Here is a 24646-nt window from a genome sequence, read left to right on the forward strand (position 1 = left end):
AACTGCTAAGGGAACAAAGTGACATTTCCTGCCCACCAAGAGTGTGCATTCTAGTGGAGTGTATATAGAGAGCCAATGTGGAGGTGTCTGAGGAAAGGGTCTTAGGGAAAACCAGTTTCTTAGAGGGAGGGTTTATTTAACTGGGAAAGGAATGTTTGCAGAAGCTGGAGGAGGGGCTGAAGTGGGGAATCAGAGAGAGCAGCATTAAGCGTTTAGACTGCATCTTCCCCTTGTAATTTCCAACCAAAAATCTTAAATACAATGAAATACACTGATGTCTGTGAAGTGCAGGAACCTCTCAGAGGGAGGTCATATTCTAAAAATGAATATTTTCAACACTTCTCTGATTAGTCATTCCTACTAAGTGGGATGCAATTATTTTCCCTATTATCGTCATGGAGACTGGGGTGAAGAGTCATCTAATTAAATCCACACAGAAAGAACAAGTGACAGAGACAAGTTGAGAGTCCAGAGCACTATTCTAACGGGGTAATGGCTGATGGAGGAGGAGGCATGTCGCCGTTATAGACCATGAAGGTGGCTGGATCCCCTCAATCTCATGCAGGCTATGAGCAGGGTTAAAGTAACTCATTTCCTCGAGCTCAAAGTGGGATGGGAAGCCACATTCTCAGTTGGCCTTTATCCTCAATGAAAATGCCTCTCACAATGGTATTCACCTTTGAACTGCTTAGAAAGCTGGCTACTTCCTTTTTTCCTCATGTGCACTATACAGCGAACTGCTACAATGAACAGGGGATAAAATGCTGCTTGAGGTTTTGGTCTGAAGCCCAATTACAATTTGGGGAGTGCATGGCTAACCATACTCTTTTTTAGTAGCCTGTCCAGAGGGATTCTGGCTATATCTCGTTGCTATGGAAAGCAGGGAGATGGATACCTTAGTAGTTTCCCAAACCAACTCTCTGACCTTCATTCTTGAAGATCGTGAATATGGTGGTATTACTGAAGGAGTGCAGTATTTCTTCAGTGTTCCGTACTAAGTGCTCACCCACTCTCTCTTTCTTTTCATATATATATATATATATATATATATATATACACATATATATATGCATATATAATTTAGAATATATACATGTATTTATAAATGTATATATTCCAAGACTAGCAAAGGTTTGTGGGTCACATGAAATGTATATATGAATTATTATCAAGAATATTTATATGAAGTTGCTTTTCTCTGTCAGCATGCAGACAGCATTACCATTTGCACCTTCAAAGGTTTGAGAGTCCATCATTTTTGCTCTCTTTGATGGGAATCTTTGTCCACTAGAGTAATGGTGTCATGACCCCGCAAGAAGCAGTAATCTTCCAACATGAACAGCCATCTCCAAAAAGAGACCAGTTGCCCACTCCACCTGCATGTTCCAGAGAGTAGCCAGCCACCTGGGAAAATGAGGCTTATATAATGATGACAATGTTATTTGTTAAATGCTTCTCATGTGCCATAGCTCATCTAATTCAGCCCACTTGAGGAATTATCAATGGATGGGTTCAGAAACAATGATTTCCAAACCACCTACATTGGAACATATTTCCTGGCAGCGCTTGGGAAACCTCCCTTTCTAAGAAGGAGGAGCAAAAGAGTGACTCAGACGAAGGAGTGTCTGAATAGGTTTAAAAGGAGCTACTTTCCCCTTCCCGGTTCGCGGCTGTGGAAAACCTAAATGAGACATTGGCACTGAGGCTGTAAACTATCCTTGCTTCCCAGCCAATGCCAACTCCATGCTTGGGATACGGTACCCTAGTTCTTTCCAGTGATGGATACCCAGGGTTCAGAATGGCAAGGAAGCACAGCTTGGTATGACTGTTGAATCATACACATGTCAATCTTGAACAATGGGATTTATTGTGAGAAAAACCTCTCAAAGCTAAAAGCAAATCCACGTGTGCAGGAGAAAATGATCGAGGCAGGTAATTAAAGCAATAATAAATAATGATATTAATAATGGCATTTGTTAAGCACTTGCTATGTGCCAAGCACTATACTAAGTGCTGGGGTAGACACACCCAATCAAGATGGACACAGTCCCTGTTCCACAAGGGGTTCACAGTCCTAATCCCCATTTTACAGATGAAATAACTGAGGCCCAGAGACATTAAGTGACTTGTCCAAGGTCACACAGCAGACGAGCGAAGGAGCTGGGATTAGAACGCAGGTCCTTCTGACAAGCAGGCCAATACTGTATCCACATGACCATGCTTAGAACAGTGCTTTGCACATAGTAAGCGCTTAACAAATACCACCATCATCATTATTATTATTATTATGCTGCTTCTCTGGTGTCCAAATGAGCTTCAGAATGATAAGGTTGGATTCATGCAATAAAAAGAGGTCTGGTGAGTAAACCACTGCATGTACTCCCTCTTACCCTGTCTCTGCTCCAAGAACTCCACACAACTGCAGTTAACGTAGTTGAAGAAACAATTGAGGTTGGAGTCCAGAAGGAATCCCAACTCTCTCCATTATCCTGCCTTGGAGAGGATGCAGCCTGGAGCTTCCAGCTTCCAGATATATTTCAACAAGAATTTGCACTTCCAAGCTTTTGACTCTCGGGCCTGTATTTTATCCCCACGTTTATGCTACCAGCATCGAGTAAAGCCAGTTGCTAAATCGACACTGAAAGAACTCACTTGAAATTCAGCAGCAGGGAGACTGGAAGGTTACTTACAAACTGATGATTTCCTGATCTTGCCCCGATTCAGTGGCTTGTCGATCGGTGATCCCCGGGAAAAGCAAGGGAGAAAGAGCTGAAATAGCGATACTGAAATAGGATGTCCAGTCAGCAGAAGATGGGTTTGGTCTCTGTGAATGAAGGCTGACCTGAACTGAATCACAGTGCTCACCCTCTCACTCACAGCATGGTACTTGCTTGCCAGTTCATCCTTCTCTGCCCGGGTCTCGGCAAGCATATCCTCTAGCCGGGACAACTCCCTCCGCAGCAGCTGGTTTTCTTCTTGCATGTTGGCTGGAGAAGAGGCTTCCCACAGACCTAAGAGAAAGGAAGAGCCATTAAGACCCGGGAAGAACTTTATGAAGAGAGAGGCTGTGGATAAATTACCCATGGACCTCGTCCTGTGTATTAACAGTCTCTCAGCCTGATTTGGGTCAAGAGGAATAAATGGACCCATTTAGAGGAAATGTGGGAGGTAAATTTTTTCTGAGAAGGAGCTTTCACAGGCGAAGTTTCAGCTTTAGATGGAAAGCACCAGCCTGGAAGCTGGAGGACAAGGGTTCTAATCCTGGCTCTGCCACTTGCTTGCTGTGTGACCCTGGGCAAGTTGTTTAACTTCTCTATTTCCTCAGCTGTAAAATTGGGATTCAATACATGTTCTCCCTCCTGCTTACACCAGGAGCCCGATGTGGGACAGTCCCTGTATCCAACCTGATTAACTCGTATCTACCTCAGTGTTTAGAACAGTGCTTGACACACAGTAAGTGCTTAACAGATACCATAATTACATTAATTAAATTAGACTGGGATGCTACTGTGACATTTTAGACACATAGGGCTCTTGGTTTCTCGGGGCAGTTTGGACTCTAAAATTTTTTTCTTTTTTCTGGTATTAGGTTGCATGATTCAAATGATGTTTTTCTCCCTCCATGTTTTTTGCCTTACTATTGATGTGGACTTGAAACATACGCTGAGACCAGGTCTTTGCCCTTGCTATCCTGCCCAAATTTGAGAAAACCCTTCACATGTTACCTTGGAATGGATGCTCGACCAGGCTCCCTGTGACAATCTGACGAATCCTTGCAGGCACAGAAGTGGGCCGGGCATGTCCTCCCTCCCCTCGGACCGTGAGACTTTTGTCTTCTTTGCTGGCTTCTGGGCTTAGAACCGTGTCCTCTAACCTCTGAAAAACATCGTAGCAAGGTACAATCCCAGTGGCCCTTCTCCCTCTGTACCGTGAGGACAAATAGGCCCACAGAGTAAAAGCACTTCCGAACTAGATAGATTCAGTCTTCGGTGACTGCACTCTCCTTCATGCAGAACACATTTACCCTGAGCCTCATAACTCTTACTGTTGCCACAGGTGAGGAGGAAAGAGAGGGAAAAGGAGGAAATCAGAGGAAGAACTTAAAGAGCTCCACATTCCTCGGAACGACCATCTTGAATTTCCTCTTTTCCTTATACCTTGTTTGAATTATAAACCTTAGCTCCACATGGCTCTTCCTGAATGTTTTCAAGCATATTCTGGAATTCTACAAAAGAAGAGGTGGATATTTGATGCTAAAGACAAAGAGGATGAGAGGAAGAGTAGGAGCAAGAGAGAGAGAAGAAGTAATATCTCCAACACATTCGTTTAGAAAAGAAGCCCTACCTCCTTCCCCTCTCCACAGCACTTAATGATGGCATTTATTAAGCTCTTACTAAGTGCAAAGCCCTGTTCTAAGCGCTGGGGAGTTTATAAGGTGATCAGGTTGTCCCACGTGGGGCTCACAGTCTTAATCCCCATTTTACAGATGAGGTTAACTATAGCACTTGTATATACTTGTACAGATTTATTACTCTATCTTGTACAGATTTACTATTCTATTTATGGTGTTAATGATGTGCATCCAGCTATATTTCTGTTTATTCTGATGACACCTGTCCACATGTTCTGTCTTGTTGTCTGTCTCCCCCTTCTAGAGTGTGAGCCTGTTGTTGGGTAGGGACCGTCTCTATGTGTTGCCGACTTGTACTTCCCAAGCGCTTAGTACAGTGTTCTGCATGCAATAAGTGCTAAATAAATACGATTGAATGAATGAATGAAGCCCTAGACAACTATTTTACTCTGTCAGTATGCTGTTAAAGTTGGCTATATTCCTAGCAAGCAGGAGACTCTCACTGAGCAGATTTAGGCTTTAGTCAAAGCACCCAGCTTTTTTCTTTAGCCATAGCTCCCAAAGGCACTGACCGCCAAAAGAACGTTAAAATCATAGACTGTGAAGACGCCGACCTGCTCTGGGGGCCTTCGAGCTGTTTATTTTCATGAGGATCTCTTAGGCGCCCTTCGCACTGGTATCTTGGAGCCAGCGCGCACAATTGAAAATCAAAGCAAATACACGTGCTATCCGAAAGGGTAGCCAAGAGAGTCACCTTTGCTGTTGTGGCTCGTCATACCTATCGGCTGACAAACAGGCTTCTCATTTCTGCCAAACTGAGAGTCAACAGCTGCACGACTAAGTAAGTGGACATTTTACATTGCAAGATGGGAGACCTGTGTTCCAATGTGGGGCCAAGATGATGATGATGGCATTTGTTTGGCGCTTACTATGTGCTGAGCACTGTTCTAAATGTTGGGGTAGATACAAGGTCATCAGGTTGCCCCTCGTGGGGCTCACAATCTTAATCCCCATTTTACGGATGAGGTAACTGAGGCACAGAGAAGTCGAGTGACTTGCCCAAAGTCACACAGCTGATCAGTGGCGGAGCAAGGATTAGAACCCATGACCTCTGACTCCCAAGGCTTTTTCCACTATGCCACGCTGCTTCTCTAGAAAACCTGAGAGAATCACTCAATGGGATTCCTTCTCTCCCCCCACCCCCTCCCACCCTTAGAAAAGCAGTATGGCCTAGTGGATGGAGCACGGGCCTGCGATTCAGCAGGATCTGGGTTCTAATCCTGGCTCCACCATGTCTGCTCTGTCAATTTGGGCAAGTCACTTCACTGTGCCTCAGTTACCTCATCTGAAAACTGGGAATTAAGATTGTGAGCCTCATATGGGACATGGACTGTGTCCCACCCGATTTGCTTGTATCCACCTCAGTGCTTAGAACAGTGTCTGGCACACGGTACGTGCTTAACAAATACCACCACCACCACCATAGAGTGGAAGTTCCTGAAAGGCATTAGTCCCCATTGACTGCATGGGGATACTTGGTAAATATTAGAAAACCAAGCAACACAACATTTGTCTATTGTCTAGGAACATTTGTCTTCCTGGAACCAATCACGGAACACCATGGATATGCCCATCTATTGAGGACATTGTAACCTCTTGGAAATGGGAGCTTCCTTTCAGTGAGCAAAGCTCGCTTCGCCAACACACAGTGTCCTCCTGTAATAATAATGGTGGTATTTATTAAGCACTTACTATGTGTGAAGCACTATTCTAAACGCTAGATCTACCAGCCTGGAGCAGCTCTGCCACAGGTGCTCCTTCGTCTCTTCCATGTCACCCTGAAAATGGATGAAAAATAGCACAGAGCTTCCCAGGAATGCTGTTTATTGTAAACTCCATTTCTGTGGGGAAGTTTAATCTCTAGCTATCTCTGGTCTTTCCTTCTTGGGGGCTGCCTTCCAGCACTGATGTGTTGGAAAGGTCAAAAATGGATTCCCCTGACAGGGGGACTGTGATGAGACAAGGAAGGACTGAGTGGTCATAGCCTAAAACAAGGTCTCGCCAAAGTGGAAACCTCCACATTCTGCTTTGGTCAAAGCAGGATCTTCGGGAAACCTGTTTGGCGAAGCTCATTATATTTGGCCTATTATCTGGGGGCAGTGTTCCACAGCTGCTCTAGGCAATAGAAACCAAGTTGCTCATTCTGGGCCATGCTATGTGCCTGGATCTGGGCACAGACTCATGTTGATTAGAAGCCAAAAGCTGTGACTTTGTTCAGGGGCCAAGGCCTAGCTGCAAGGAGAATTTTTACGCCTGGACCGCCCAGAGGGGATGCAATGGTGACATTTGGGTGAAGTGAAGTGAGTTGCCCAAGGACACACAGCAGACAAGTGGCAGAGCTGAGATACACTGCTCTGCACACAGTAAGTGTTCAATAAATGCCATTGATTGATTGATTGATTTTTGACACTGCCCTGAAAGCACAATCCCAGCTGTGGAACCCTGAAAGGGGCACGGCCACTGAGGGAGAAGCCAGGGTGCATTTTGTCCCGTGTTTTCCAGGGCACATGCTTCGGTAACCTGTCTTTTTTTACATATACTGCTTGTGTGGGTGGGGGAAGAGAGAGTGGACATTTTTCTGACCACCCAGAGAGAATCCCTCCTTCAGTCAGAGAAGCAGCATGGCTTAGTGGAAAGAGCAGGGGCTTGGGAATCAGAGGTCATGGGTTCTAATCCCGGCTCAGCCCTTGTCAGCTGTGTGACTTCGGTCAAGTCACTTAACTTCTCTGGGCCTCAGTTACCTCATCTATAAAATGGGAATTAAGAGTGTGAGCCCCCTCATAGGACAGCCTGATTACCTTGTATCTACCCCAGTGCTTAGAACAGTGCTTGGCACATAGTGAGCATTTAACAGATGTCATCATTATTTTATTTTATTATGATTTTATTAGTTGACACTCTAGTCCAGGTGAAGGACTGAAGTGGGTGGAGAAAAGGCAGAGGGCCAAGGAGGAGCTGAAAGTAGGTTTTCAACTGCTTTAAAGGGGATCAAAAAGAGGATTCCTAGCCTGTTCTCCCTTCAGGACTACCAAGAACAAGAGGAAGAGAAAAGGAAGAATTTCCTAGCATTGAGAAGTTACACCCAAGAAAGGTTTCCAAGAAAGTTTGGGAAATCTCTTTCTCTGGAGAAGTTGAAACACTTCATAGAGTCACATGGGGATCATTTGATTGGGGTCCAGCCCAAAGATGGGGGAATAGATGAGATGACTTTGAAAATTCCTATCCAGATGATTCTGTGATTCCTAGATCAGTGGTCAGGTAGCAGCTATTTTCAGTTTCAAATGAACAATGGGGAGACTGAGGCCTTGGGAGGAAAGTCCCTTGCTCCAGGTCACATTCATTCAATCATATTTATTGAGCGCTTCCCGCGTGCAGAGCACTATGCTAAGCGCTTGGGACTCCTGAGATGCAGCAGGGCCTAGCAGAAAGAGCAAGTGTCGAGGACTCACAGGACCTGGGTCCTAATCGGCGGTCTGCAACTTGCCTGCTGTGTGACTTGGGGCAAGTCACGTAACTTCTCAATGCTCAGTTTCCTCTTCTGAAAAATGGGGTTTCAATACCTGTCCTCTGCCCACAAGGAGCTAACAATCTAAAGGGATCAGAAACAACTTGCAAATTATCAACCTGGGACTCCTTAAGGGCAGGGAGTGGCTGTCCTGTCATTCATTCAATCATATTTATTGAGCGCTTACTGTGTGCAAAGCACTGTACTAAGCACTTGGAAGCCTCCTACTTAGAGAGCCCCGTGTGGAGCCTGATTATTTTGTTTCTATCCCCGTGTTAAGTACAGTTCTTGGCATATAGTAGACACTTAACGAATGCCATTATTATTATTATTGGTAATCATATCAGTACCAAAAATAATGATAATAATTAAACAGGGCTCACCTTACCACAGGCAGGGTTAGTAAAATCCTGGCACTCATTGCTGCTTGTGCGACTTCTGCTCCATCTGAGCAGAAGCCACCGATACCAATAGAAGTTAGACTGTAAGGTCCTTGTGGGCAGGAACGTGTCTGCTAACTCTGTTGTATTGAATGATCCCAAATGCTTACTACAGTGCCATGCACATAGGAAGGGCTCAATAAATACCGTTGATTGATTGACTTGTCCAAGCAGCTCAGAGCCGCCTGCTCCTCTTGGCCCTGTGGGTTTGCACTACAGCAGCAGTTGAAACACAATGCACAACTGGCTTCTCCCTCAGTGGCCGTGCCCCTTTCAGGGTTCCACAGCAGGGATTGTGCTTTCAGGGCAGTGTCAACAATCAATCAATCAATCAATGGCATTTGATGAACACTTACTGTGTGCAGAGCAGTGTATCTGAGTTCTGCCACTTGTCTGCTGTGTGTCCTTGGGCAACTCACTTCACTTCTCTGTGTCTCAGTTACTTCATCTGTAAAATGGGAACTGAGACTGTGAGCCCCACGTTGGACAGGGACCCAATTCACTTGTATTCATTAAATCGTATTTATTGAGCGCTTACTGTGTGCAGAGCACTGTACTAAGTGCTATTATTATTATTATTCTATCCACCCCAGCGCTTAGTACAGTGCCTGGCACATAGTAAGGGCTTAAAAAACACTCCAATTATTAAATATTACTGTTACTTGGGAGAGTAGCAGCAGCAGAGAAGCAGCGTGGCTCAGTGGAAAAGAGCCACCCTCTTTTCCCTCCCTCCCTCCCTCCCTCCCTTCCTTCCTTCCTTCCTTCCTTCCTTCCTTCCTTCCTTCCTTCCTTCCTTCCTTCCTTCCTTCCTTCCTTTTTTCCTTCTTTCTTTCTCTTTCTCTCTTTCTCTTTCATTTTCTCTTTCTCTCTCTCTTTCTTTTCTCTTTCTCTCTTTCTCTCTTTTCTCTCTCTCTTTCTTTCTCTCTTTCTTTCTCTCTTTCTCTCTCTATTTTTCTTTCTTTCTTTCTTTCTTTTTCTTTCTTTCTTTCTTTCTTTCTTTCTTTCTTCCTTCCTTCCTTCCTTCCTTCCTTCCTTCCTTTCTTTCTTTCTTTCTTTCTTTCTTTCTTTCTTTCTTTCTTTCTTTCTTTCTTTTCTGTCTTCCCTTCTAGACTGTGAGCTCACTGTGGGCAGGGAATGTGTCTATTGTTGTAGTGTACTTTCTAAAGCCCTTAGTGCAGTGTTTTTCACATGGTAAGCATTCAATAAATACGATTGAATGAAAGAAAGAGCAGGAATTAGAAACCCTGGTCCTTCTCACTCCAGGGCCCTAGCTCAACTCACTAGGTATGCTGCTCAAACTGTGCAAGAAATTAACAAATTACCGGGTGACTCTTCTATCCAGGGCCTTTTCAATCTACTGCCTAATCCATTCTCATTGCAGTGAGGCCCTGTGGAAAGAGCAGGGGCCTTGGAGTCAGAAGATCTGAGTTCTAATCCCAGCTCCACCATGTACCTGCTGTGTGACCTCAGGCAAGTCACTTTACTTCTCTGTTCCTCAGTTCTCTCATTTGCAAGTGGGGACTCAATACCTGTTCTCCCTCCTACTGCAAGTCCCACAGAGGACCTGACTATCTTATATTCCCCCACCACTTAGAACAGTGCTAGGTGTGTAGTAAGTGCTTAAGAAATGCTAGCATTTATTTTGTGTTATTTTGGTGACCAATGTCATTATCTATTCAAATAAGAAAATTTTGCTTTCAAAGGTGATTTTATTGTAAGATCAAATAGACATTCCAAGGGTCACGCTATTTCAAGGCTAGAAAACTTTGCTTTTCTTTCCTTGTGAGAAATCTGGGTAATAATAACAATAAAGATGGCATTTATTAAGCGCTTACTATGTGCAAAGCACTGTTCTAAGTGCTGGGGAGGTTAGAAGGCAATCAGGTTGTCCCATGGGAGGCTCACAGTCTTAATCCCCATTTTACAGATGAGGGAACTGAGGCACAGAGAAATGAACTGGCTTGCCCAAAGTCACACAGCTGACAAGTGGAGGAGTCGGGATATGAACCCTTGACCTCTGACTCCAAAGCCCAGGCTCTTTCCACTGAGCCACGCTGCTTCTCAAGTACTGCTGTCAGCTGTGTGACTTTGGGCAAGTCACTTAACTTCTCTGGGCCTCAGTTCCCTCATCTGTAAAATGGGGATGAAGACTGTGAGCCCTCCGTGGGACAACCTGATCACCTTGTAACCTCCCCAGCGCTTAGAACAGTGCTTTGCACATAGTAAGCGCTTAATAAGTGCCATTATTATTATTATTATTATTCTCAGGGCACTCGGTACTCTGAGTTCTCCTAATAATCCTTGGGATTTACGGGCTCCAACTCCTTTAAGATTTTTGAGGCTTCATTGCTCTCTTGTGGTGAGAAAGAAAGAGAGCAGTAACAACCCAATGCCCAACTACTCTGGTTTGCCAGCATGTGGGCTACTTGGTTTCATCAATCTTTCCATTTCCTTTCCTGGATATTTTATTTATTTTCCCAGATGTGGTAATCCAAACAGGAATTCAGAAAACATTCAAATATCTCTCCAGAGGACAGACATAAAGTCCCTGCAAAGCACCAGGCATGCAAGGAGTCCTGAATAGGAGACTTCATAGAAGAAAAATACCACATTGTAGGGGTTGAGACCTGCAGACCTCTGAGGAGATCTTGCCCTACCATGGAGCTCATTTCCTGAGCTTCGGGTCTCTTGGCGTCAGGTAGGAGCCTTTCATACCACAGACACCCCTGTCAAACGTTGGGTTGGGTAGAAAGGAAATGATGGCATTTTCTTTTCGAAGACAATACCCGTGGTAATTGTGTTATTTGTTAAACGTTTATGCAGTGCCAAGGACTGTACTGAGAGCACTGGACAAATATAAAATAATCAAGTAGGACCCTGCTCCTGTCCCAAATGGGACTTCCAAGTCTAAATAGGAGGTAGAACAGGTATTGTTCTACACAGAGAAGCAGCATGGCTCAGTGGAAAGAGCCCAGGTTTGGGAGTCAGAGGTCAGGGGTTCAAATCCCAGCTCTGCCAATTGTCAGCTGAGTGACTTTGGGCAAGTCACTTCACTTCTCTGTGCCTCAGTTCCCTCATCTGTAAAGTGGGGATTAAGACTGTGAGCCCCCCGTGGGACAACCTGATCACCTTGTAACCTCCCCAGCACTTAGAACAGTGCTTTGCACATACTAAGCACTTAATAAATGCCATTATTATTGTTATTATTATTGAATCCCCATTTGACAGGTGAGGAAACCGAAGCACAGAGAAAGTCAAGCTCAAGGTCAGAGAGGAGGTAACTGGTAAAAATTGGTGTAACAGAATGCACTCCCCTGGATGATGAGCAGGTGGGACAACCTGACCACCTTGCAACCTCCCCAGCGCTTAGAACAGTGCTTTGCACATAGTGCTTAATAAATGCCATCATTATTATTATCGTTATAGGCAAGGAACGTATCTGCTAATTCTGTTGTGTTGTAGTAAGTCAGTCAATTGCATTTATTGAGCACTTACTGTATGCAAAGCACTGCATTAAGCACTGGGGAGAGTAGAATATAACCATATAACAGACATATTCCCTGCTCACAATGAGCTTACAATCTGGAGTGCTTAGTACTGTGCTCTGCACATAATAATTGCTCAGTAAATACCATTGATTGATTTCAACCTCTATCCTGAGCACAGCACTGCACTGCTTGGAAAAGTACACTAGAATTGGTATACATGATTTTACCCACAAGGATTTTACAATCTATCTGGGGGACAGACCTTTAAATAAATTTGAGCTATATACTATTATACGAATGTATATGTATACAAGGTAAAAGCAGAGAGATCTATGGGGGATTGTGAGTATTTAAGTGCTTAAAGGGCACAGAAGGGCTGAAGTGGCTGTTGGTGGATCTAAGGTGGGAGGTTAGAAATGAATCGGTCCTGGGGAAAATGTGTTGCAGAAGGGCTTTGAAGGCAGGGAGAAATGTCAGTTTTGAAGGGGTGAGTTCTGTGAGTTCTGCTTTATGGAGAAGGTTGTGAGCAACAGGTCAGTGGGGAGAAGAGAACTAAGCATATTAAGTAGGTTAGCTTGAAAGAAGATAAGATTTATATATAAATTCAGCTACAGTTGTGAATTAGTTTAGCAGCACAAGAATACTTCTTTAAGCTACTGATTCTCACCCCTTTCAGCGTATTGGCGATCTGATGAGGAAGGCTGGTTAAAAATTTAGTTTGAATTCCACTGGGAATGAAAAGGTAGCATTATTTTGTTTTCTAAAATGTATTAATTACCCATCTGATAAGTTCAATTTAGATCTATGTCAGCGGGGTGGAAATCACCTCTTTTCAAATATATGGCAGATTAAATGTCCAAGTTAGCAATTTCATTACATAAGTAGGCCTAAGCTCTTTGTTAATCATACAATCAGTCAAAGGTATTTATTGAGCACTTACTGTGCGCCCTGCACTAAACATTTTGGAGAGTACAATGTCCAGTATGTCCAGGAAGACAGGAAGGAATCCAAGTCTGTAGAGGAGAGAGGTTGGCACTAGAGATGGTGGTTGAAGCTATGGGAGAAAATGAGTTCTTCAAAGCAGTAAATGTAGATGGAAAATAGAAGAGGGCCTAGACCTGAGCCTTTAGGGATCCCTGTAGTTACAAAGAGATTGAGAAGGAGCAGCCAGAGAGATTAGATAATGTTTCCAGGAGAAGGGATGGTCCTCAGTATTGAAGGCAACCGAGAGGTTGAGGAGGATTAGGATGGAGTAGAAGGCACTGGATTTGGCAAGGAAGAGGACAGTGGTGCCTTTGAAAAGGGCCATTTCCAAGGAGGGGAGAGGAGGAAGACCGATGGCAAGGTGGTAAAGAGAGTATTAATTGGAGCAGAGGAAAAAATGAAGCCAGCCGGTGGGCAAGAAGTTTGGAAATGAATGGTAGTGAGGAGATGGGGGATAACTGCCCTGCTTCCTACAGGAAATGAAGCCAGCATGTGGACAAAAAGTTTGGAAAGGAATGATAATGGGGAGATGGGGAATATCTGCCTTCCTTCCTAGCCAAGTTGTCCCCACTCCTGCTGAATTTCAGTCTCTTTTTGCAAACCTTGAACTTACCTCCCTGTCTCCCAGGTCTCCCCATGCTCTCTTCTTTCATTCATTCATTCAGTTGTATTTATTGAGCGCTTACTGTGTGCAGAGCACTGTACTAAGCGCTTGGGAAGTACAAATCTATTCTTGTAACATTTTTTGTCTACCCCTCCAACATGATGGACCTCACTGTGGCCACGCTGCCTCCCACCACTTCCAGTGGTCCCACACACTGAGTTTGGAGGCCAGGTGAACGTGGAGATGGAGGGAGAGCAGGTGGTAGCCGTAGAAAAGGAGGATAAGGAAGAAAAAGCTCTGAAGGTCTCCCCCACCCCTGTCCCAACCTTCCTAGCCCAGTCCTCACTGTTCCCTGTAGTGTCAGAGGAGGAGGAGGAGGAGAAGGAGGAAGAAGAGGAGGAAAAGCATGGCTTACTGGAAAGAGCACGGGCTTGGAATTCGGAGGTCAATCAATCAATCAGTCAATCGTATTTATTGAGCGCTTACTGTGTGCAGAGCACTGTACTAAGCGCTTGAGAAGTACAAGTTGGCAACATATAGAGACGGTCCCTACCCAACAGTGGACTCACAGTCTAGAAGGGGGAGACAGAGAACAAAACAAAACATATTAACAAAATAAAATAAATAGAATAGATATGTCATGGGTTCTAATTCCAGCTCTGCCACTTGTCAGTTATGTGACTTTGGGCAAATCACGTAACTTCTCTGTGCCTCAGTTACCTCATCTGTAAAATGGGGATTAAGACTGTGAGCCCCATGTGGGACAACCTGTGTACTTTGTATCTACCCCAGTGGCACCTAATAAGCTCTTAACAAATACCATTATTATTATTATTATTATTATTAATAATAAAAAGAAATGGAAGACAGGGCAGAACCTTGGATCTTCTCCCTTGGTAAAGTGGAATTTTGCAGGGGTGTCTTTGCACAGAGTGGTAGGGGACAGGAAGAAGGGGAGCTGGGCTTGGCAAATTAGCTATATGTCTGCTCCCACCATCCCTTTGTGGTCTTGCCTTAGGGTAGCTCTCTGAAGTAGCACTCAGAAGGGGGGAGCGATGAGCCCCCTGTAGTGTGGCCTTGGGTGAGTGCCCTGATTTCTCTGCCTCCAGGAATTCATTCATTCATTCAATCGTATTTATTGAGTGCTTACTGTGTGCAGAGCACTGTACTAAGCGCTTGGGAAGTACAAGTTGGCAACATATAGAGACAGTCCCTACCCACCAGTGGGCTCAGGGACAGGGACAGTGTCCAAATCCCACCAGTGTATTCTCTCACAATGCTACAGAGCTTCTCTGTAGAGAAGAAGTGTGGCATAGTGGGGCAAACATGGGCCTCGAAGTCAGAAGGTTGTGGGTTCGAATCCCAGCTCTGCCACTTGTCTGCTGTGTGACCTTGGGTAAGTCACTTCATTTCCTCTGTGTCTGTTACCTCATCCGTAAAATGGGGACTGAGACTGTGAGCCCCATGAGGGACAGGGACTGTGTCCAAAGGGATTTGCTTATATTGACCCCAGTGCTTAGGCACAAAGTAAGTGCTTAACAAATACCACAATTAATATTATTATACAGTAATAATTTAATAAATAAATCATAAATAATATCACTATTACTAAAAAATTAGGACACCTGCCCTTCGCCTGGAGGCTGTGTGGCAGAGCCGTGAGCCCCCCGAGGGACAGGAATTGTGTTCAACCCGATCCTCTTATCTGCTCCAGTTCTTAGTTCAGTGCTTGGCATTAAATAAGCTTTTCCCAAATACCACCAAGCCACTCTACTTGGGCATGACAGGGGAGGGATTTACCTCTATTACAAAATAGCTGAGCCACTCTTGCTAGTAGTATGGTTTTTCGGCTTTGCTTTCTCCCCCTCTTAAGTTTTAATGCAGAGTTGTGATTTCCAGAGAGAAGCAGCATGGCCCAGGGGAGTCAGAAGGTCATGGGTTCTAATCCAGCCTCTGCTACCTGTCTGCTGTGTGGCCTGGGTCAAGTCACTTAACTTTTCTGTGCCTCAGTTCCCTCATCTGTAAAAATGGGGATTAAGACTGTGAGCCCAATGTGGGACAGGAACTGTGTCTGACCTGATTATCTTGTACAAACCAGAGCGCTTCGAACGATGGCCTGGCGCATAGTAAGCACTTAATACAATTATTATTATTATTATTAATGGATAAAGCACAAGTCTGGGAGTCAGAAGGACCTGGGTTCTAATTCTGGCTCCTCCACTTGTCAGCTGTGTGACCTTGGGCAAGTCAGTTAACTTCTCTGTGCCATAGTTACTTTCTCTACAAAATGGGGATTAAGACTGTACAGCCCATGTGTACTGTGTCCAACCTAATTAGCTTGTAACTAGTATAATAGGTGCTTAACAAATATCATTAAAAAAAGCCCTGCTGTATTTAGACAACCGAGCTCAGGGAATGAGAGAAAACAATAATAATAATAATAGTTATTGTATTTATTAAGCGCTTTGTGCCGAGCACTGTCCTAAGCACTGGCGTAGATACAAGGTAATGAGATTGCCCCACATGGAGCTCACAGTCTTAATCCCCATTTTACAGATGAGGTAACGGAGGCACAGAGAAGTTAAGTGGATTGCCCCAAGTCACACAGAAGACAAGCGGCAGATTAGAACCCACAGCCTCTGACTCCCAAGCCCATGATCTTTCCACTAAACTACGCTACTTCTCCTCGAGTCAGAGGGCGTGGGTTCTAATCCCGGCTCCGCCACTGACCAGCTATGTGACTTTGGGCAAGTCACTTGTCTTCTCTGTGCCTCAGTTCCCTCACCTGTAAAATGGGGATTAAGACTGTGAGCCCCATGTAGGACTCACTACCAACTACCAACTACCAACATGTTGCCAACTTGTACTTCCCAAGCACCTAGTACAGTGCTCTGCACACAGTAAGCGCTCAATAAATACGATTGATTGAATGAATGAATGAACCTGATCACCTTGTATCTACCCCAACGCTTAGAACAGTGCTCGGCACATAGTAAGCGCTTAACTAATATCATTATTATTATTATTCTCACGCAGATTTAGTATAACAAGGCATCTTTAGTAAAAACTGAAAGTACGGCGTAATCCACCACCCAAAAATGTTTCTCCAGACCTTAGATCAAACTCCCATCAGCATTCCGGAATTGGCCAAGATGAGAAGGGCTAATTGGAAATTTTGTTCACGCAATCTATCCGCAAGAATGGCTATTAATCCCATGCGTTTCCTTTGAGTTGTTTCTGGTTTTTTCCGTGGGTCAGGTCACGGGTCACATTTGGCTTGCTTCAATCTTGAGCTCTAGAGGATGCAACACAGAGTCCCCCTCTCTCTCCCCCTTTCTCCTAGATCCCGGTTCTCTAATGTGGTGTCCAGCAGAGCAGCTTTGTTGTGCTCGCTTTGATGCATGACAAAACAAGCAAAAACCCTTGCTGAGAGCATCCTGGCAGTTATAGTCTGCATCATGGCAGAAATGCTGAAGCCAAATCTTAAGGCTGAGTTAACCCCCTTCTCCTCTAAGGGCTGTCATGGGCCAGGGAATAGCTGTCTCCTCTCCACTACCTGGTTGTTGTTGTTGTTGTTTTTTGTTTCTGTTTTTTATGGTATTTTTTAAGTGCTTACTATGTGCCAGTCACTGTGCTGAGCACTGGAGTAAATTGTATTTTTTAAGTTATTTGTTAAATGCTTACTATGTGCCAGTCACTGTGCTAAACGCTGGAGTAAATTGTATTTTTAAGGTATTTATTAAGTGCTTACTGTGTGCCAGTCATTGTGCTGAGTACTGGAGTAAATTGTATTTTTTTAAGGTATTTGTTGAGCACTTGTTATGTACCAGGCACTATGCTCAGCACTGGAGTAACTTGTATTTTTTAAGTTATTTGTTAAGTGCTTTCCATGTTGACAGTCACTGTGCTAAGCACTGGAGTAAATTGTATTTTTTAAGGTATTTGTTAAGCGCTTACTATTTTGACAGTCACTGTGCTGAGCACTGGAGTAAATTGTATTTTTTAAGTTATTTGTTAAGTGCTTTCTATGTTGACAGTCACTGTGCTAAGCACGGGAGTAAATTGTATTTTTTAAGTTATTTGTTAAGTGCTTTCTATGTTGACAGTCACTGTGCTGAGCACTGGAGTAAATTGTATTTTTTAAGTTATTTGTTAAGTGCTTTCTATGTTGACAGTCACTGTGCTAAGCACTGGAGTAAATTGTATTTTTTTAAGGTATTTGTTAAGCACTTACTATGTACCAGACACTATGCTAAGCACTGGAGTAAATTGTATTTTTTAAGTTATTTGTTAAGTGCTTTCTGTTCTGACAGTCACTGTGCTAAGCACTGGAGTAAATTGTATTTTTTAAGTTATTTGTTAAGCACTTACTATGTGCCAGTCACTGTGCTGAGCACTTGAGTAAATTGCATTTTTTTAAGGTATTTGTTAAGCACTTACTATGTACCAGACACTATGCTAAGCACTGGAGTAAATTGTATTTCTTATGTTATTTGTTAAGTGCTTTCTATGTTGACAGTCACTGTGCTGAGCACTGGAGTAAACTGTATTTTTTAAGTTATTTGTTAAGCGCTTTCTATGGTGACAGTCACGGTGCTGAGCGCTGCAGTAAATCATATTTTTTAAGGTATTTGTTAAGCGCTTACTATGTGCCAGGCACTGTGCTAAGCGCTGGGGTAGGTTGTACACAGTCCCTGTCCCACATGGGGCTCACAGTCTTAGTACCCATTTTACAGAGGAGGAAACTGAGGCGCAGAAAAGTTAAGTTACTTTCCCAAGGTCACACAGCAGACAAGGGGCAGAGTTAGGATTAGAATCCTGGTCCTTTTGACTCTTAGGTTGTGTTCTCTCTGCTGAGCCACACTGCTTCTCATTATTATTGCTATTATTGGCATTGTTGTGCAAATCTTTGAGTCCTCCCTCAGGAGGCCTTCCCAGACTGAACCCCCCTTTTCCTCTGCTCCTCCTCCCCTCCCCATCGCCCCGACTCCCTCCTTCTGCACTTTTCTATATATGTACATATTTATTATTCTATTCATTTTACTAATGATGTGTGTATATCTGTAATTAGTGCTTAGAACATAGTAAGTGCTTAACAAATACCATTATTATTATTTATTTATATTCATGCTATTGCTGCCTGTTTACTTATTTTGATATCAGTCTTCTCCCCCTTCTAGACTGTGAGCCTGTTATGGGGTAGGGATTGTCTCTACTCCCCTCCCTGCCCCACAGCACTTTTGTATATATGTACATATTTATTATTCTATTCATTTTGTTAATGATGCGTATATATCTCTAATTAGGGCTGAGAACATAGTAAGTGCTTAACAAATACCATTATTATTATTATTATTTATTTATATTCATGCTATTGCTGCCCATTTACTTATTTTGATATCAGTCTCCTCCCCCTTCTAGACTGTGAGCCTGTTATGGGGTAGGGATTGTCTCTACTCCCCTCCCTGCCCCACAGCACATTTGTATACTTGTACATATTTATTATTCTATTCATGTTATTAATGATGTGTATATATCTGTAATTAGAGCTTAGAACATAGTAAGTGCTTAACAAATACCATTATTATTATTATTATTTAGTCATATTAATGCTATTGTTGCCCGTTTACTTATTTTGATATCAGTCTCCTCCCCCTTCTAGACTGTGAGCCTGTTGTGGGGTAGGGATTGTCTCTACTCCCCTCCCTGCCCCACAGCACTTTTGTATATAGCTACATATTTATTATTCTATTCATTTTATTAATGATGTGTATATATCTGTAATTAGCGCTTAGAACATAGTAAGTGCTTAACAAATACCATTATTATTATTATTATTTATTTATATTCATGCTATTGTTGCCTGTTTACTTATTTTGATATCAGTCTCCTCCCCCTTCTAGACTGTGAGCCTGTTGTGGGGTAGGGATTGTCTCTATTGCTGAATTCTACTTTCCAAGCCTTTAGTAAAATGCAGAGCACACAGTAAGCGTTCAATAAATACATTGGAATGAATGAGACATGCATTCATTCATTGGGACATACGTACATACATACACTGGGACCTGAAGGCTTAAACTTTGCGGAAGGAGAGATAGAAGCAGCGTGCCTCTGTGGAAAGAGCCCGGGCTTTGGAGTCAGAGGTCATGGGTTCAAATCTCGGCTCCGCCAACTGTCAGCTGCGCGACTTTGGGCAAGTCACTTCACTTCTCTGTGCCTCAGTTACCTCATCTGTAAAATGGGAATGAAGACTGTGAGCCCTCCGTAAGACAACCTGATCACCTTGTAACCTCCCCAGCACTTAGAACAGTGCTTTGCACATAGTAAGCGCTTAACAAATACCATCATTATTATTAGAGAGATGCTGAGAGTGCATTCTGATTGCATCCCTAGGCCTGAAGCTGGGACTCAAGGGCAGAAATCAGACAACCGACTAACCACCACATCTGATTTCGGTTTCTGGGCCGGTTATTATCATTATTATTATGGTATTTGTTAAGCTTACTAGGTGCCAAGCATTGTTCTAAGCGCTGGACACAATCCCCGTCCCACGTGAGGCTCACTCACACTCTTCAACCCCATTTTACAGAGGAGGTAACTGATGGCGCCGGAGATGGTGGCCCTGGGGCCAGATGGGTGGAGGAGGTTTCACACCTAATCCAATGGGGGGCACGTTTTCAGCTTGGCTCAGTGGAAAGACAATGAACTTTGGAGTCAGAGGTCATGGGTTCAAATCCTGGCTCCTCCACTTGTCATCTGTGTGACTTTGGGCAAGTCACTTCACTTCTCTGGGCCTCAGTTCCCTCATCTGTAAAATGGGGATTAAGACCGTGAGCCCCCCATGGGACAGCTTGATCACCTTGTATCCTCCCCAGTGCTTAGAACAGTGCTATGCACATAGTAAGCGCTTAATAAATGCCATCATTATTATTCAGGTGGCTTCCCCAAGGTCCCAGTTATTAGGATGACAACCGGGTCAGGTCTAGCAGATGGGGAACATGTCTTCTAATTGTCTGAGCAAAGCTAGGAAAACTGTTTGCCTGTTTCATTTCATGCAAACTGGCAAGGAATGCTGAGGGTGAAAGGAAAGACATTCGGCATAGCTAATGCAAGATGGTTGGACGCACTCGCCGTGTGTAGGAATGGCCTTGTCCTCTTAAATTTGTCACGCCAAACTTAGTCCTTTATTCCCCAAGCTCAGAGCAGTGCACGGATTTTAAGCATGAACGACATTCTTCTCTTCTGAGTCTGCCACCCCAAGCATAACCTTTCCTCTTGAACTTTGTGTAATTTTCTTTAATTAACTGCTCTGTCCTTTCTCTGCCCCAGTGTCAATTATCTTCAGGAGGCCACGGCAGGAGCAATTATTTACTGCACGTTTCAGCAAATACATTGTGCTTTTATTTCAGCAAATACATTGGATTCGTTGTTGTTGAATGTTATTGTTATGAGTGCTATTGCTATTCTTCTTCTTCTTATTATCATCATCAGAATATTCTCCACATACTCTCATGGCAGTTTGTCAGAGAGAACCTGAAAAACCAAATCTTATTTGTGGAAGCCAAACATCTGTGGAGATGCCTCATTCAGAAACATGACTGACTTTCAATACCTGTGCACAGTTTGCAATTCTCCAATTGCAGAGGAATCGCTGATCTTTTTCTACCAGAAGGGTAGAAAACAGGATAGTGGATTGGGATTTAAGAGACTGACATGGGAATGTGATCGTTTGTGGATCTGCCTGATTTACTTGACAATTAATTCTTCAGGAACCTGGAAGTCTAGGGGGGCTGACTGTTAATCGAAACCGTCTTTATTGATCTTCTGCAATTCCTGTAGCAATGAAAATGCCTTTCGTTTTTTGGTATATATTTATATATTGGTACGGTATATTTATATTTTGGTATGAATGTGACCATTTTTTTTATTATTTTTGCCTGCAGCAGGAACTTTTCCACAGCATGTTCATTGTCTTGTGGCATTATGGATCCAAGTGGGTATTTCTACAAAGGACAGTAGAGGAGGATTTGGCTTCTAACTCACGATCTTTCTTTTTCCTCTCTCCCAACACAGACCCACCCAAATTCTTAAGATCTGTAACCCAACCCAGTTATTCCCACATCTAGATGAAGTACTATATTTAGAACTACCTAGGGTCCATTCAAAACAACCTGAGAGCATCTTTAACAATAAAGGTCTTCCTGCCAGGTGGGGTAAGGGTTTTTTTTTCTTATTAAGCCTACCAGAAATTTCCCTATAAAACCTTGTCATAGGCTTGGCATGCTTAGTTTTATAGCAGAGTTCCAACGAAAAGTAACAATCTTTGGGCCACACCTGGACTCTCATTAAAGGTACATTTCAGCCCAGTTGTGAGCATTTTCCTATAGAGTACGAATAGCGTAAGTTAAGCAACTCATGGTGATGAACTATTGACCTGTGCAGCTCTGGTAAAAGAAGCAGAAGCAAATAGAGAAACAGCATGGCCTAGTGCCAAGAGCAAGGGCTTGGGAGTTACAGGACCTGGGTTCTAATCCAGACTCTGCTACTTGTCTGCTTTCAGGCCTTAGGCAAGTCACTTCACTTCTCTGTGCCTCAGTTACCTTGTCTGTAACTTGGGGATTAAGACTGTGAGCCCCATGTGGGACAACCTGATTACTTTGTATCCATCCCCCCGCCCAACCTCCTTCCCCTCCCCTCAGCACCTGTGTATATATATACACACATATATGTTGGGTAGGGACCGTCTCTATATGTTGCCAACTTGTACTTCCCAAGCGCTTAGTACAGTCATCTGCACACAGTAAGCACTCAATAAATACAATTGAATTTATATATATATATATATATACATATATGCCTGTATATATGTATATATGTTTGTACATATTTATTACTGTATTTATTTATTTATTTTACTTGTACATATCTATTCTATTTATTTTACTTGTACATATCTATTCTATTTATTTTATTTTGTTAATATGTTTTGTTTTGTTCTCTGTCTCCCCCTTCTAGACTGTGAGCCCACCGTTGGGTAGGGACCGTCTCTATATGTTGCCAACTTGTACTTCCCAAGCGCTTAGTACAGTGCTCTGCACACAGTAAGTGCTCAATAAATATGATTGATTGTACAGATTTATTACTCTATTTTAGTTATAAATATTTACTATTTATTTTGTTAATGATGTGCATATAGCTTTAATTCTATTTGTTCTGACTATTTTGACACCTGTCTACATACATGTTTTGTTTTGTTGTCTGTCTCCCCCTCCTAGACTGTGAGCTTATTGTTGGGTAGGGACAGTGTCTATATGTTGCCAACTTGTACTTCCCAAGCGCTTAATACAGTGCTCTGCACACAGTAAGTGCTCAATAAATATGATTGAATGAATGAATGAACAAATACCATAATTATTATTATACATGTTTATCCAATTATCTATGTATGATGATTGTATAGCCCTGATCTGCCCCTCCTTCTCCCCCGCTCTATGACTGTTCAAGTCAAGATTAAGAAGAAAAATGAGGAAATTTTATTATATTTATAAGGGAAAATGGGGGTGAGGCCTTGGGCAATTAATCAATCAGTAATCTTCACTGAGCATTTACCATGTATAGAGCACTGTATGGACACTTGGGCGAGAACAATGGGAGTGAAAATCAAGGTCTCTAGCCAACAGGAAGCTAGTGGAGGAGATTGCAAACTAAAATTTTTACAAGGATGTTTCCATTGACCAAACGTTCTGATAGCAGGTGATAGAATGACAGTTTTTCCATATCATGGAGGGGCCAGCCTAGGGTTAGTCTGTTGAAATCCTATAGACGGGGTATTACTCACACAGATGGACAACAAATCCAATCCCAATGGGTAAGGTAAATAAAGATAAATTCCCTCTCCAGCACATATTCTCACTTTCCAAAGTGCTTCACTCTACTCCTCTTCCCCTGTCCCCATCTCTGATGAACAGATGGGTTACCTCTGGTCCTAGTGGATAGAGCACAGGGCTCAGAAGGACCTGAGTTCTAATCTCAGCTCTGCCACTTGTCTGCTGAGTGACCTTGGGCAAGTCACTTAACTTCTTGGTACCTCATTTACCTCGTCCATAAAACGGGAATTGAGACTGGGAGCCCATGTGGGAGATGGACTGTGTCCAACATGATTAGCTTGTATCTAACCCGGCACTTAGAATAGTGTTTGCACAGAGTATATTGTATTCTCCCAAGTGCTTAGTACAGTACAGTGCCACGGCTTGATCACATCTGAAGAACTTCCATTTTTTTCGAATAAGATGGTGATATTTTAAATTTTAAATTTGGAGGCACGCCACTAGGTGACACTGATGCTTCACAGAAACTCAACTATAACCTCAATTCCTTGGAGTCAAATGATAATGAATTCTAATCTTGGATCAGAAACAGAGACCTATTAAGGTCTCAATTGCACAGTGGTTAGTCGCATACTGGGAGTGGGAGAGTGTCCGGTGATGGGTTTCAGGACCCCTGCTAAGGCCTTCTGGGGGTCTTCTGGACCAGGGCTAGTCAGCCTGGAGTGTGATAGCCTTGAGATAGCCCCTGAGACAGCCCCTCGATTCATCATTTAAACCCCTGGAGTAACCTCAAGAGCCACAGGGATTAGAATATGGGAAGCAAATGGGAAGCCAGTCACCTCCCTCCGATCTTTTTCTGTGTTTCAAGAGAAGATAGAATGAAGAAGATGATGATAATAATAATGATAATAATAATAATAGTGCAATTTGTAAGCACTCTTCCGTGCCAAGCATTGCGCTAAGCCATGGGGTAGAAACAATACAAACAGATCACACAGTTTCTACCTCACATGTTCAATCGAAGGGGGAGCGAGAACAGACACAAAAATGCATGGTAAGTGCTTAACCATGCTTGTGGGTTTTTTTAAGCACTTGTGAAAGTACCCCGCAAGTAATAACTGGTTTTTGTTAAGCACTTACCATGCATATTTAATCCCCATTTTACAGATGAGGAAACTGAGGCATAGATAAATTAAGTGACTGACCCAAGGCCGCACAGCAGGTAATTGGAGTTGGATTTAGAACCCAGGTCTCCTGACTCCCTGTACCACGAACTATCCACTAGGTTACATTGCTGGCAATTAAGCAGCCATTTAGAGGGCCATTTTTGGGCAATTCTTAGTAGTTCATGAGTGCACTGCATAAACTGTACTCAGGGGATAATGCC

General features: G+C 43.2%; 1 protein-coding gene across 1 annotated transcript in view; it reads right to left on the bottom strand.

The window, feature by feature from the left end:
• The window catches only part of CROCC2 (ciliary rootlet coiled-coil, rootletin family member 2), a 150296-nt gene that overhangs the window by 119460 nt on the left and 6190 nt on the right, over positions 1–24646 (bottom strand). The window contains 2 exon segments of the mRNA XM_038749439.1: positions 2866–3011; positions 3726–3876. Coding sequence (XP_038605367.1) covers positions 2866–3011; positions 3726–3876 — 297 coding nt within the window.

Source organism: Tachyglossus aculeatus, chromosome 7 (assembly GCF_015852505.1).
Source record: "Tachyglossus aculeatus isolate mTacAcu1 chromosome 7, mTacAcu1.pri, whole genome shotgun sequence".
NCBI classification, from domain to species: domain Eukaryota; kingdom Metazoa; phylum Chordata; class Mammalia; order Monotremata; family Tachyglossidae; genus Tachyglossus; species Tachyglossus aculeatus.